This window comes from Ctenocephalides felis, unplaced genomic scaffold, assembly GCF_003426905.1.
Source record: "Ctenocephalides felis isolate EL2017-DRISC unplaced genomic scaffold, ASM342690v1 CF-g0.4_SCAFFOLD_00845, whole genome shotgun sequence".
NCBI lineage: Eukaryota > Metazoa > Arthropoda > Insecta > Siphonaptera > Pulicidae > Ctenocephalides > Ctenocephalides felis.
This window is the reverse complement of record NW_020536999.1, coordinates 10,173,972-10,187,539: the sequence shown is the minus strand read 5'-3', so window position 1 is coordinate 10,187,539 and position 13,568 is coordinate 10,173,972. Positions and strand designations below refer to the sequence as shown.

The following is a 13,568-nucleotide window of genomic DNA, read 5'->3' as shown; positions in this document are numbered from 1 at the left end:
TTTACCTTGGTTTTACCATCTTTACAACTCTGAATGCTGAAATAAATTGTTTGGGGATAAAATCGGGATGGGGATTGGAATTATATCATGCCGAAGGCCGAATCTCGGATACACATATTACGCCAAGTTCACACTTATCTCGTTGAAAATGTTACCATAAGCGCAAAAGCTATTCTCAGTTACATGTTTTATGTTATATGGCAACACTAAAGAGTAAACATTGAGCAGGTCAAAATAATGGATACTGAGGAGTGAAGTCGATTTAAAATTGTTTTCACATTTGTGCTATTTGGAGGTTAATATTCAGCAGTTGACAGTACCAAAAATTTTAATAAGCGCCTTAGATATACATAACCACAGCTTTCTGACTACCGACACATTGAGTGAACAACATCCAGAAAACATGATTTAACAAAATGAAATATGTATACCAAGAATACTATAAAATCATACATACACTAAAACCCGCGTTTTTTTTTAAAAAAAAACTGTTCTGACATTAAAGCGTAATGTAATCATTTTATGGGCATAAGTGCCAATTTTTTCATAAAATGTTATGGTAACGCTATGTTACGGGTCTATCTTCGTATGAATTGATAGTAACAAACTGTCAATAAGCTATGTATTTGCTGTACGATCAGGCATTCTACGTATAAAACCTAACTTCACGTAGGTTTTTATCAGAACTATGCACTTGTGATAAAATTGTGATAAAAGTACGTTTTGGAGGTTATTTTTTATGTGTAAAACGGCTGAGCGCAAGCAAACACATACCTTTTAAATTTAGCAAGAAAAATCTGTGAAGTTGAAAAGTGGCCTCTTAAACTCGAATAATATAGCAATGTCTCACGATAACGTAACGATAACTCATGTTTTCTTGATGATGTTCTGGTCTCATGTTTTAAATATTTTAAATATTCCAATAGTATTATATATCGTTAGAAAGCTGATAAAATTATCTACAACTCTGTATATAACGTTAATTAACGTTTTAAACAAAATTTAGCAAGAAAAATCTGTAAAGTTGAAAAGTGTTTGTAGTCAGGAAACTGTCTGCAAGTAGAACTTATGGCGTTTATTTAAATTTTTGATACTGTCAACTGCTGATAACTAACCTCCAAATAGTACAAATGTTAAAATACCATTAGTTAGACTTCACGCATATTTTATTTATAAGTGTAACGCTTCAATACCAATTATTTTGAACAGTTTAATGTTGTCTCCTTAGTTCGCCATATAAGTTAAAGCATGAAACCGAGATATTACACTTATAATAATGTCCACACGAAAAATCTCATTTCCTCCTTTCGTGCTTAATGTAATTCCAAAAGGACTGCCAATTTTCAGGCAAAATTGATCTCTCAGGGACCGATTCTGCCGCACAACAGACCAATGTTATGGCAAGGCTATGTTATGAAGAACTTTCCATACTAAATGTTGACAAAACCCATGTGGTCGCTGTGCAGTCAGGCGTGTTTTTCAGTTTGTCAGGTAGAAAACCTAACCCAGAAACCGCACAAATATCAAAAAAAACTATGTTAGATAACAGGGTTTTTATGACCTAGCTTCATAACATACGAGTGACGTTGCAGTTTATGTGTAAAACGCCTGAATGCACAGCTAACACATGGACATTTTGACAGTATTCTGTGTGATGCAGTAGCCTAATGTATGCAAGTCGGGGCGTAACATGGCCTTGCCACAACATTTGTCTGTTATGATCTTTTCCGTCTATCCTCGTATACCTGGTAAATTGTTGACGTATCCTCCGTCCATGAGCAGATGTCCGTCGGCGGGATCGCAAAGGGGCGGCATGTAGCCGCTCAGGCTCATCGATGCGCGGACGTAGCGCCACAGCGAACCTGGATGCAAACACGATCACGACAACGTAACAATAACGTAACGGTAACGTAACGGTAAAAGACGCAACACTCGATTCATATTAATTCGGTAACAAGAAGTAGTGTGTTTTGGGACGAAAGTCATTTGTACAATTCGTAGGTATGTGAGTTAAATTTTAAAAATACAGAAAGAATACAAGATTCAAATGTAATGTAGTTCCACGATACTCTCGACTTGAATACTTATGGGACAATTCTGCCGTAACGGAGCTCATAACATAGCGTTGTCATGGCAACGCTCTCTTATGCTTGTTCATGGTAGTGAAAATTATGAAAATGTCTATCAAGTTTCTGTACGATCAGGTGCATTTCACATACAAACAAGCAAAGAAGAATCTTACGATAAATGCATCATCGCAGATTCTGTTATCGTAAGATTCTTCCTTGCTTGTTTATATATAAAATACGTCTGCTCGCAGGGCAAATAGACATCAATACAATTTCCATTATTAATAAACAAGCATTAAATAAACAAGCAACAAGCCACGACAACGCTATTTTATGAGCTCTGTTACGGCAGAATTGCCCCATTAATGCAGTAAATGGTTTGAAATTATAGTTGTGAATTATAATGTATAATTTCAAATTGGACGTTGATATAAATATTTGAGTCTAATAACCAGGCATAATATCAATAAAAAATACGAGCTTCTTTAAAAGTTCATTCTAAGATCCATACGTTTCGGCTGTAGTCGTAGTAAAACTGAATTTAAAAACTAACATATGTAACAATTTGAAGAGTTTGAAAAACTACATGTGGCAAATTAAAAGGCACTCATAGTTTGCTTATCCTAATATCAAAAAGCAGAAGAAATAATAATCCATGGTAAGGTAAGAGGGCGTTCATTAATCACGTGATCACATTTTTAAGGATTTTTGAACCCCTACCTCCCCCTTGATGACACATGGTGATATTCAAAATTACCCTCCCTCCCCCGCCAAACATTACGTGTAATTTTAGTTACGAGAAAAATGTATGAAATTATTGATTTTATTTGAAAATGTTTGGATTTTTTTTTTTAAATCAGGTAAAAGTAAATACACATAATATCTTATTATACCCCTACTTTCCCCATGTGACAATTTGTGATTTTTTGTCAAACACACCCTCCTCCTAAAAACGTCACGTGATTAATGGACATGCCCTAATGCACTGCATTGTAATGTAAATATTAAAACTGTTGCATTTATAACAATTTTTACAAAAAAGTAAATGTGCAATATGTATTATCTGCAGATCTAGGCATTATATTACATGGACTGCTAGTCGAGCGCAAAATAAGTGCTCAAACATAGAAGAAACTCTGACGTCACAGAGCGAACATTGCCGACGACAATCGCGGACTCTCCCGATGGATTGAATTTTGTTTGACAAAAATCACGAAATATCACGTTTGGGAGAGGTGTATAGTATGGTATCATGTGTATTTATTTTTCATCTGATTTTTATTTAAATTTAAACATTTAAAAAAAAATAAAAAAAATTTGTTGGGGAGGGAGGGGTGGTTTTGAATATCACCACAAATCACCGAAAGGAGGAAGAGATCCAAAAATCCTTGAAAAAATGATCACGTGATTGGACACCCCGAAGTGCCTTTTGTAAAAAAGTTTATTTTAGTAAAATTTTGAAAAATTATTAAAAATACAAAAGTTTTACATACCACAGATTTTGCATACCATATATTATTGTATTTTTCTGTTTTGAGGATAAACAAATTATAACTTTTTCCTTTGCAATATTTCAAATTCTATTTTTACCAATTTTAGTTTCTAAATTTAATTTTAGTGCCACTGAATGAAGACTAGTACTTTATCCTAAATTTAGAAAATTTAGAATTAATTTTTAATAAAATTCATGACTTTAATGTTATGACCGATTATTAAACTCTTAATATGAATATAAATTTAAATATAGTAATTTATATTGAAGCAAAGGCTAAATATAAAATTTAACTCACATAACAAATTGTAAAAAATGATTACAAAATTTTGTACAAAATGTTGTATCGACTTTTCTTCAAATTAGTGTATGACAGTTGATGTAAAGTAAATATTTAATAAAATAAATCTACCACAATTTTAATTTGATTTTGATAAAAAAAAATAATCATACATACAAGCTTTTGGTAAATAATAAAATTAAATTTGGTTTTCAACAGAAGTCCTTCAAATACATTTGAACCAGGGTCTCTTGTAACTAAACCCTCAAATTTGAGTTCAAATTTGATGTTTTAAGTAAATATAATTCCGTACATATAATTAGATGTTAATAACAATATATGTATATATAATTTTAATAAGCATTCAGTAAATACTTATAATTACAATGATTATTTTTGTCTTTCATGCCGTTATGAGAAAAAGCACATATAATTTGTGTATTTTTGTGTAATATTTTATGATAGCAAGCATGTAAGCATTTGAAATCATTTTTCTAAATATAATATAATATTTTTTTAAATATTAATAATTTATAAGATATTTTATAAAAATTTTAATGCAGCCCTCGTTATTTATGTTAATTATAAATATATAAGTCATATTAATTACATACATATGATACATGCTTATATAGTTATATATTTTTGATATATATATATATATATATATATATATATATATATTAATATGAAAACATTTATATATGATTAATGCGCACCTGTAAAACATTTTACTTACAACATTAAAATGTAATATTAAAAGAAGCCAGAAATAAAATTCATTTCGAAAATGTTATACAAAATTTACTAGACAATTTTATACGCGATATTGAAAAATTACCATCCAAAATTTATAAAAAAAATAAATAAAATAACATAAAACGTATGGTTGGGCGTTTGAAGAATTTTTTGTGAATTTTATGAACGTTGTCAAAATCTGCACTTTAAAAAGTAGAGGAGAAAAGTCATCCTGAAAAAAGCTAAAATAAGATTTTATAAAGAATTGAGAAAAATGAGTTGCGAGGTAAAAAAATTATGCAAATGTTTCACCACGAGTGACAAATTGTATAATGACACAATTTTTTAATCGATAACATTCAGAATATTTTTAACAAATTATAAATGTTAATTAAAACCAGCAGTACAATAGTAGTGTTATAATTATATTACATTTGTCACTCGAGGCTGTGAGTATTTTTTGCATCGAAGAAAGAAATCTAATCGTAAGCTATTCAAACAGAAAAAAAATTGAAGATAGAAAGTAGAGAAAACTCAAAACAAAATCACAAAACACAACATAAACATAAAAAAAAATGCAGTAGTATTTTTTTGGTACGGAAACCCATTGGTCAAGCTCAGCGACAAGGAAAATAATTGCTTCCTCGAATATTGAAATAAATATACATAAAAGCCATATACATTTGTATATGTATGAATATATATATATATATATATATATATATATTTATGATCCTATAATAAGTTGATGAATAAATGTTTAGCTACAAAACATAATGAGTGATGTACAAACACAACTAAAAAATATAAAAATATCTACAAAGCCGAACAAACTATACTTAAATATGATTTAAGATAAATTTTGAAAAACAAAAATTTAATTATATTAATTCTGGCTTCATTAACTCATTAGTTAACACCAAGTATATATATAAAAATATATAAAACTAATCTACACTAATACATGAAAATCAAATTGTACCAAACTGTCAACAAACAATTTTGTTTACTAATTCGAAGAAAAATCTACATTCTATATATTAAATTTGTCATGTGAAGAATTTATTATACACAGTGAAACCCCGTTAAGACGTTTTTCTGGTGGCGTATTATGCGGAAAATAATGCGAGGCAAAATCCACATCCAAAAATAACGGGGTTCCACTGTATAACGTGTAAAATTCATTCTATTACAAGATGCCCCTAATTCTAGCCCGGATATAAATAAACTCTAGTTGAAATATTAAATAAATAGCACTTGTCAACAATTATAATTGTAACTAGGTGTGAGTGGCATTTTGCCTTAAGACAAGTAAAATGACGACTCCTTTCAATACGAATTGAAAGTTTTTTGAATCATTCAAATCGGTTGATCCGTGCCCTTGAAATCGTCGATATAAGAATGTATCCACACATACATACACATAAAAATGTGTACTTACTAGGAGGAAAGTATAATCAAGAGCATAGCATTCTAGATCCTCTCCTCATAAAGTATTTAGTCGGTGTTAAACCCAGGCTGTATTAAACCCGACATACCCAGACAAAAGACCTAGTCTGGTATTCGTAAAGGCATTGCCTTCGCTATACAAAAAAATATTTACAAATTTTCATTTTTCTGTTAAGGTATTCTTAAAAATTCTAAAAAAATATGCAAAAAATTTCATATTGATATTTTTGCCCTAAAGTGAAAAACATAAAATTTGTTATAGAAATTCTATCCAAAACGGCGAGACCTGCCTTTACCAAAAACTAATCAAAGCACGCTTTCTTATCATCATGAATCGAACGTTTATTTAATCAATCAAATCGGTTGATCCGTGCTCTTGAAATCATTGATGTAAAATCGTATCCGCATATACGTACATATACACACCCATCCAAATGACACTAATTAGAAAAAAACTATAATTAAGACAGAGAATCATAGTATTCTAGATCCTCCCCCCACGAAGTAATGTTTAACGGCGGTTTCCTTGGGTATAAAAGGCAGAAAATAAGCGAAGGTTTTTAATACGTATTATACACAGGCGATCTTGAGCACGACATACTCAGACAAAAGACCTAGTCTGATATTCGTTAAGGCATTTCCTTTGCTTTGTCTTTCATTATTCTCTAAGATATTTTAAAATATTTAGAAGACTTGAAAAGAGAAAATATGCGAAAATTTCCATTATTTATTTTTTTGCCCTGAAGTTGAAAACATAAAATTTGTTATAGAAAATCTCTCCCAAAAACTAATCAGCACGTCTCCGTATCAATAGAAATCGAATGTTTTTTTTAATAATTCAAATCAGTTGATCCGTGCTCTTGAAATCGTCGATGTAAGATTGTATCCGCATATACATACTAATACACATGCATACAAATGAACTAATTAGGATGAAAGTGTGATTAAGAGAGAGAATCATAGCATTCTAGATCCTCCCCCCACAGAGTGTTGCCTAACGGCAGATTTTTTGGGTATAAAAGGCAAAAAATAAGCAAAAGTTTTAGTACGCATTAAACCGAGGCGGTATTGAGCCCGACATACCCAAACAAAAGAACTGATTTCCTTCGCTTTAACTTTCATTTTTCTCTAAGATATTTTAAAATATTTCGAAGACTTGAAAAGAGAAAATATGCCAGAATTTCCATTATTGATTTTTTTGCCCTGAAGTTGAAAACATAAAATTTGTTATAGAAATGGCACTAACAAGGAAGAAAGTATATTTAAGAGAGAGAATCATAGCATTTTAGATCCTCCCCCCATGAAGTAATGTCTAACGGCGGTTTCCTTAGAAATGAGAAGCAAAAGATAAGCGACGGTTTCAGTCAGCATTATACTCAAACAAAAGACCTAGTACAAACATACAAACTTTTATTTTTCTCTAAGGTATTCCAAAATATACGGAATGTGAAAATATGCAAAAATTTCATTATTGATTTTTTTGTCCTAAAGTGTCCTGAATATGTTATAAAAATAATTACTTGAAACCGAAAGATAAATTACTGAAGAACTGATAAAACGTCCAGAAAAACACTTTTTATATGTATGTGAAATTTTTTTATATCAAATTTGCTTTACTTTGTACTTTTATTTGTTTACTTTGTCCAATTTTCTCGTCAACATGTAGTATTAACACAATCCAAGAATCTACACCAATCTTTAAATGTTTTGGTAAAAAAAATCTTATTTCAGTTTGCGTCCTTTTTTGTGGAACAGAACCACCAATCAAAGTGGATGACAAAATTTTTAATCATAATGCAAAATCTTTGTCAATTATATTTTTTGTTGACTAGTACTATTTATTCCCAATACATCTCTTAATAAACTATTTCTCCCAAGCAAACAAAATCAAGTTTAAATCGAAATAAATGACTTACCGTGTCTATGCACCCTCATACAACTGTCTGTTAAATCCGTGGTCAGTGTGAAGAATGGTAACCACAAGTCTTCGATATGAGTATCCCCAAATGTACCTCGAATTGTCTGATTGAAATCCCTTCCGGAAAACATTGATGTTATGGGGTACGTGAGATCTAGTAAGGTTCTCCACCATTGGTTAGTTTTCTGGTAAAAAATAATTAAATAGGTTAAAGTTTTGTAAGGTAAAATATTTATTTAAATCAATCGAGCAAAATTAGAGCTCACCCTAGCCCATTCTCTAGCTTTTTGGGTCACAGTCGTAATATTTTTCTCAGAGCACCACAGTGCTCCGATGAAAGATCCTATGCTTACTCCTCCTACCATATCAATTGGTATACCAGCCTCCTGAAAAATGTAAAAAACAGTTAATATATTATTAACCTTACATACAATTTGTTAAAATTAACACACTTTGTAACTAGATAATTACATTTATTGTAACTAGATAATTACATTTATTTTCAGAGGACAAGCAAATGATGCTAAGGAATTTTTTTTTTTTTTTTTACCTGTATAGCTCTGACCATTCCAACATGAGCAGCACCTCTGGCTCCACCTCCACCGAGAACCAGACCAACTGAAGTTCCGGTGAGCCAACGTGCTAATCTTGAGAAATCAGAATGGAGATTTGGTTCTGACATCAAAACTTTCGAGTACAACTCATTCTAAAGTAAACAAAAAATTAGTAAAGCGAATTCTATATTTGAACGTATCATTTATACTTACTATTCTATATTGGCTTTTCCTAGTAAACATCCTCTTTGGACATTGTATGTGATGATGTGAAGAAACCCAGTTTCTCATATTCAACCACGCAACTGTGTTCTGGGGTCTGCAAGGTGCACCTAAGACTTCCCGATGGAGCAACACCAGTTCCTTTTGTGTTCTCATTGCCAAACGTTCAATCTCTTTCTCAATCTGAAAATACAATTAAATAAATAACAGTGGTAGGTATCGGTATTAATGAAAAATAAAAATCTATTACCTTTCCAACACTTGGAGCTCTTTCGCCTAAACCAATAATCAGCACGATATCAGCCTGTCGGACACATCTTTGTGTCCAGGGTGTGAGTCCATTATCACATTGATACAGAGACATTCTGTGTTGGTCTTCCTGCTGCGCTAACCAGCCTGACAGGCGATATTCACTATTGGCATCCATTATGCCTGCTCCTAGAGTCTTGCGCATTACTTCTGAGGTCAGTCTTAGGGTTGGTCCTAGAAGGGGAAAATATAAATATTTATTTATTTATTTATTTGAATATATAGCCCACAGATTTCTCCAAGAGGACTCAAAAATACAATTATTTTACATAATGAATAACAATTAAAATATATACAAAATTACAATATATAGTTATTAACATAAAATGCTTTACATAAAATTACATATAATGCAGAATATAACAATATTATTTATAAACAGAATACGATAAAATAATAAGATATTATAAAAGAAAATAAAACGGTTAACTTGCACAGATGAAGATTATTTGATTAGGTGAAATGTTGTGAATATCTATTTCATTATTAATTAAGTTAAAGTTAGAGTACATAAGTAAAATTGGCGAATTTAAGAGAAAATTAGATTTAGAAGTAGGATAATTGAAAAATAATTGTGAACGCGAAGATAGCCCTGGAACATTAAAGGATAGTTGATTGAGAATAAGAGGACAGTCTATAGAATTATTGCAAAGCTTAAATAAGAACATAATTGTACAGATAAATCGACATAAGGCAAGGGAAGGAATACCAAATTCTTTTAGTAAAGTGTTGTGTTCAGGGTAAATTTTATATGTTTTATAATAAAGGTATTTCAGAAATTTTCGCTGAACCTTCTCTATCGCATCAGAGTTGTTGATATGATGAGGATGCCAAATAATCTAACCGTATTCTAATTTTGAACGTACAATAGAATAGTACATGCAAAGAAGTGCATTGATAGACTTAAATTGTTTACAATTTCTCAGTATCAAACCTAAAGATTGATGTGCTCTATTACAAATATCAGTTACATGATCTGTGAAAAACAAACCAGAATCAAATAGAACTCCTAAATCTGAAATTTTATTACATCTATCAATGCTGGTGTTAGAAATTTTATAATCAAAAAGTATTGGAACGCGCTTATGTGTAAAACTAAGAATCTTGCACTTTGATATATTTAGATGTAATTTGTAATAGATACACCAAGATTGGAAAAAGTCAAGTTGAGACTGTAATAATAAGCAGTCATCAATAGAATTTATTTTGAGATATAGTTTCAGATCATCTGCAAATAATAAATGTGGACAGCTAATAATATCAGAAATGTCATTAATAAAAATAATAAATAGTAGTGGACCAAGAATGGATCCCTGAGGAACACCTGAACTAATATTTTCAATGTTGCTCAAGAATCCATTAAGATAGACAAACTGTTTACGATTATGAAGATAACTCTTAAAAAAGTGAATAAGTGAAGATAGTAGAAGATTAGATAATTTAGTAAGAAGAATGTTATGATCAATTTTGTCAAAAGCTTTACTGAAATCAGTGTAAATAACATTAACTTGTCCATTAGTGTCAAGATTCTCAGCTATATATCGTTTAATACAAATTAAATTTGTTATCGTAGAACGGGCAGACATGAATCCAAAATATCATTTATGCTCAAGATATAGATTAAACTTGATGGTAGAAGGGCATTAATTCTTCTTACCAATTGCACATAACGAGTGATACAACTCGTAAGCAAAGGCAGTCAGAGGTACATCATCGGAAACTGGAACTAAGGCTACTGTAGAAAAATTCTGTTGTCTCAATGTGCGTTCTCCTCCCGTAGTCAAAGGCCTATGGATTTGTGGATTTTGCCAAGTTCCTAAGAAAAAAACGAAAACACAATTGAAATCTATATAATAACACATAGTAACTAGTTTATAAAGCCAATAAATCATAAATAAAAAAACACATAATAACTAGTGGTGTATGGCATCGTGCCTTGAGGCAAATTAGTGGAACTTTCCGTACCGTAATGAAATGTTCGAGAAATATTAAATGTTTTCAAATAGATTCAGATAGATTGTTATAAGTACTGTAACTTTGTTCAATATTCGTATTTTATAGACAAAATATAAGAGTTTGTAAATTGAACGATGACATTTATATATGTTTGTATGAAAAGTAAATAAACAAAACTGTATTAATCGAATTTAAAATGAAGGACATTGTCCAATATTTATTAGAATTATATAAACTGAATTGCAAAGTTAAAATTATTTATTTGTAGTATATAAGTAAGCATTTAGTTAAAATTAAAATTAAAATCCGAATTATTTTCGATACTCAAAAAAAAAATCATTGGAAATAAAAAAAAAAATTGAAAGAAAAAAAATTATTTCTCCAAAAGCAATCGGTTTGTCAACACAATCAGATTTTTTTTTGAATCATTCAAATCGGATGCTTATTGTTAGTTCTCTCAAAAACTCCCATTTTAGCACATTTGGCTCCGTATCTCCGAAACGGTTGGACCTGCCTTTGGCATAAACTAATCACTTCTTTCTAACATAAGAAACTGAATGTTTTTTAAATTATTCAAATCGGATACGCCGTTCTCTCAAAAACTCGATTTCTATTTTCTGCACTCTTTGCTCCGTATCTCCGTAACGGATGGACCTGCCTTTCCTAAAAAATAATCAACACATCACCCTATCAATAAGAATCGATTGCTTTTCGAATTTTTCAGATCGGTTCATCCGTGCGCCCGAAATCGTCGACGAAAAATTGTCTCCACACATACCCATACATTTAAAAGATAAGTATAAAATCAGTGCAAAAAACGATAACATTCTAGATCCTCCCCCCACAAAGTATTGCCTAACGACGGAGGTTTTAAACGGTTTTTAAACGGTATTATACCCAGGCGGTATTGTGTCTGACATACCCAGACAAAAGACCTAGTCTGGGATGCATAAAGGTATTTTGTTCGCTTTACAAAAAAAACACACATTAATTTTTTCTGAAGTTTGCCTAAATGTTCAGAAACTTCTGAAACGTGAAGATATGTAAAAAATTTCATTTTTTATTTTTTGGTAGTTGAAATTCTTTTTGTTCTGTATCTCTGCAATTGCTAAACCTGCCTCTCTTAGAAACTAATCAGTACTTTTCCCTATTAATACAATTCAAATGTTTTTTCAATCATTCAAATCGGTTGATCCGTGCTCCCGAAATCGTCGACAAAAAATTATATATTGCATCTAGTTTCTATTCTAAAAAATGTTCAAATATTTAGAAATTTGATTTATTTATTTACCCATAATTTTCTGTCCGAGTAAACTAATAAGTCTTGATACGACAATTGGATATTTCAGTTTGATAGCATTGAATAATCCTTCTGGAAGTTTTGCCAATTCTGAATCTCGAATTGCCATTACGGTTGTGCCTCTTGGTTGACCGCTGACCATCTCAACCTGGAAAAGATAATAATAAAATTAGTAAAGCATCGATAAAAAAATGAATTATCAATAAAAAAGGTAAACCTTAGTTTAAACTAAAAATGTCATATGCCGATAAGATTTATATCATAAGTTGGTATTGGTATGGTTTTAATTTATCATGATTAATTCTTAAGAATGAAATAATTATATTTCCTTATATACAAAAAGTCTTGAAATAATCAATGAAAGTTTCTCCAATGGACATTCCAAAAGTTACAATAATAAAGAATTCTGATTGACTTCATAAAACAATTCCTTAACCCTTATACTTACAATTCCAACCATATCTCCTTTACCATATTCACCAACAAGTTCCTTTTTACCATTAGCATGTTTGATAACAGATCTAACACGACCAGAAAGAACAATATAAGTAGAATCGCTTTCATCGCCTTGTCTATACACAGCCCTTCCAGATTCGATAAATTGCCAGTCAAGTGCAAAATCAACCTATAAAAGAATAAACTTCAATCTTCATGGATCGTTATCAAAATTTATTTTAAAAACTCATAGTAACATACCTGTCTTACGAATGGAGTCAGTCTTTTTACAACGCTATGAGAAATATGCAGTACTACGTGTGGACGTTCTCTCATAATGCTAAAAAAATAATAATACATATAATAAGGCAAATAATAATACATATAATAACATAGTGTTATAATGGCAACACTATATTATTCTTCTTTCTTAGTACTAACAGTGAAAGTGCTATCTAGGGTTTATACAAAAACCGACATTTCAGAAAACTGGTTTTCGAATTTTAATTTTGCTAAAAAACCGGTTTTAATCGGTTTTCAAATTTTATATGGAAAATAAATTTTTGCCCGAATATTCTGTAATTTATCCGCAAATTTAGTGTAATTTAGAGCAGTATTTGACTAAATTTATTTATTGTTCAGTTTTATAGATAGTAAACAAAATTACTTTAATTTTAATTAGTAGAACTAAAAAATAATAATTTATCTTGATATAACTTTGAAAATAATTATTCGCTACTCATGCATCATTTTCACATAAAAGAATGAAAATATTTTTATGATAACGAAAGGGAAGTTTTTGAATAAATAAAAATAATACATTAATAAGCAACAAAAATTCATTAA

The 13,568-nt window shown here is 30.6% G+C and overlaps 1 protein-coding gene across 2 annotated transcripts in view; it reads right to left on the bottom strand.

Annotated features, from left to right (window-relative positions):
* The window catches only part of LOC113370980 (neuropathy target esterase sws), a 64,876-nt gene that overhangs the window by 9,814 nt on the left and 41,494 nt on the right, over window positions 1–13,568 (bottom strand). The window contains exons 16-25 of one of the 2 annotated variants that reach the window (XM_026611645.1): window positions 12,984–13,062; window positions 12,736–12,912; window positions 12,279–12,435; window positions 10,689–10,847; window positions 8,973–9,205; window positions 8,714–8,905; window positions 8,497–8,652; window positions 8,213–8,332; window positions 7,945–8,131; window positions 1,746–1,862 (exon numbers count right to left, since the gene is read on the bottom strand). In XM_026611645.1, coding sequence (XP_026467430.1) covers window positions 1,746–1,862; window positions 7,945–8,131; window positions 8,213–8,332; window positions 8,497–8,652; window positions 8,714–8,905; window positions 8,973–9,205; window positions 10,689–10,847; window positions 12,279–12,435; window positions 12,736–12,912; window positions 12,984–13,062 — 1,577 coding nt within the window. The remainder of the gene's footprint in view (window positions 1–1,745; window positions 1,863–7,944; window positions 8,132–8,212; window positions 8,333–8,496; window positions 8,653–8,713; window positions 8,906–8,972; window positions 9,206–10,688; window positions 10,848–12,278; window positions 12,436–12,735; window positions 12,913–12,983; window positions 13,063–13,568) is intronic. The other variant, XM_026611650.1, reaches the window with a different exon arrangement.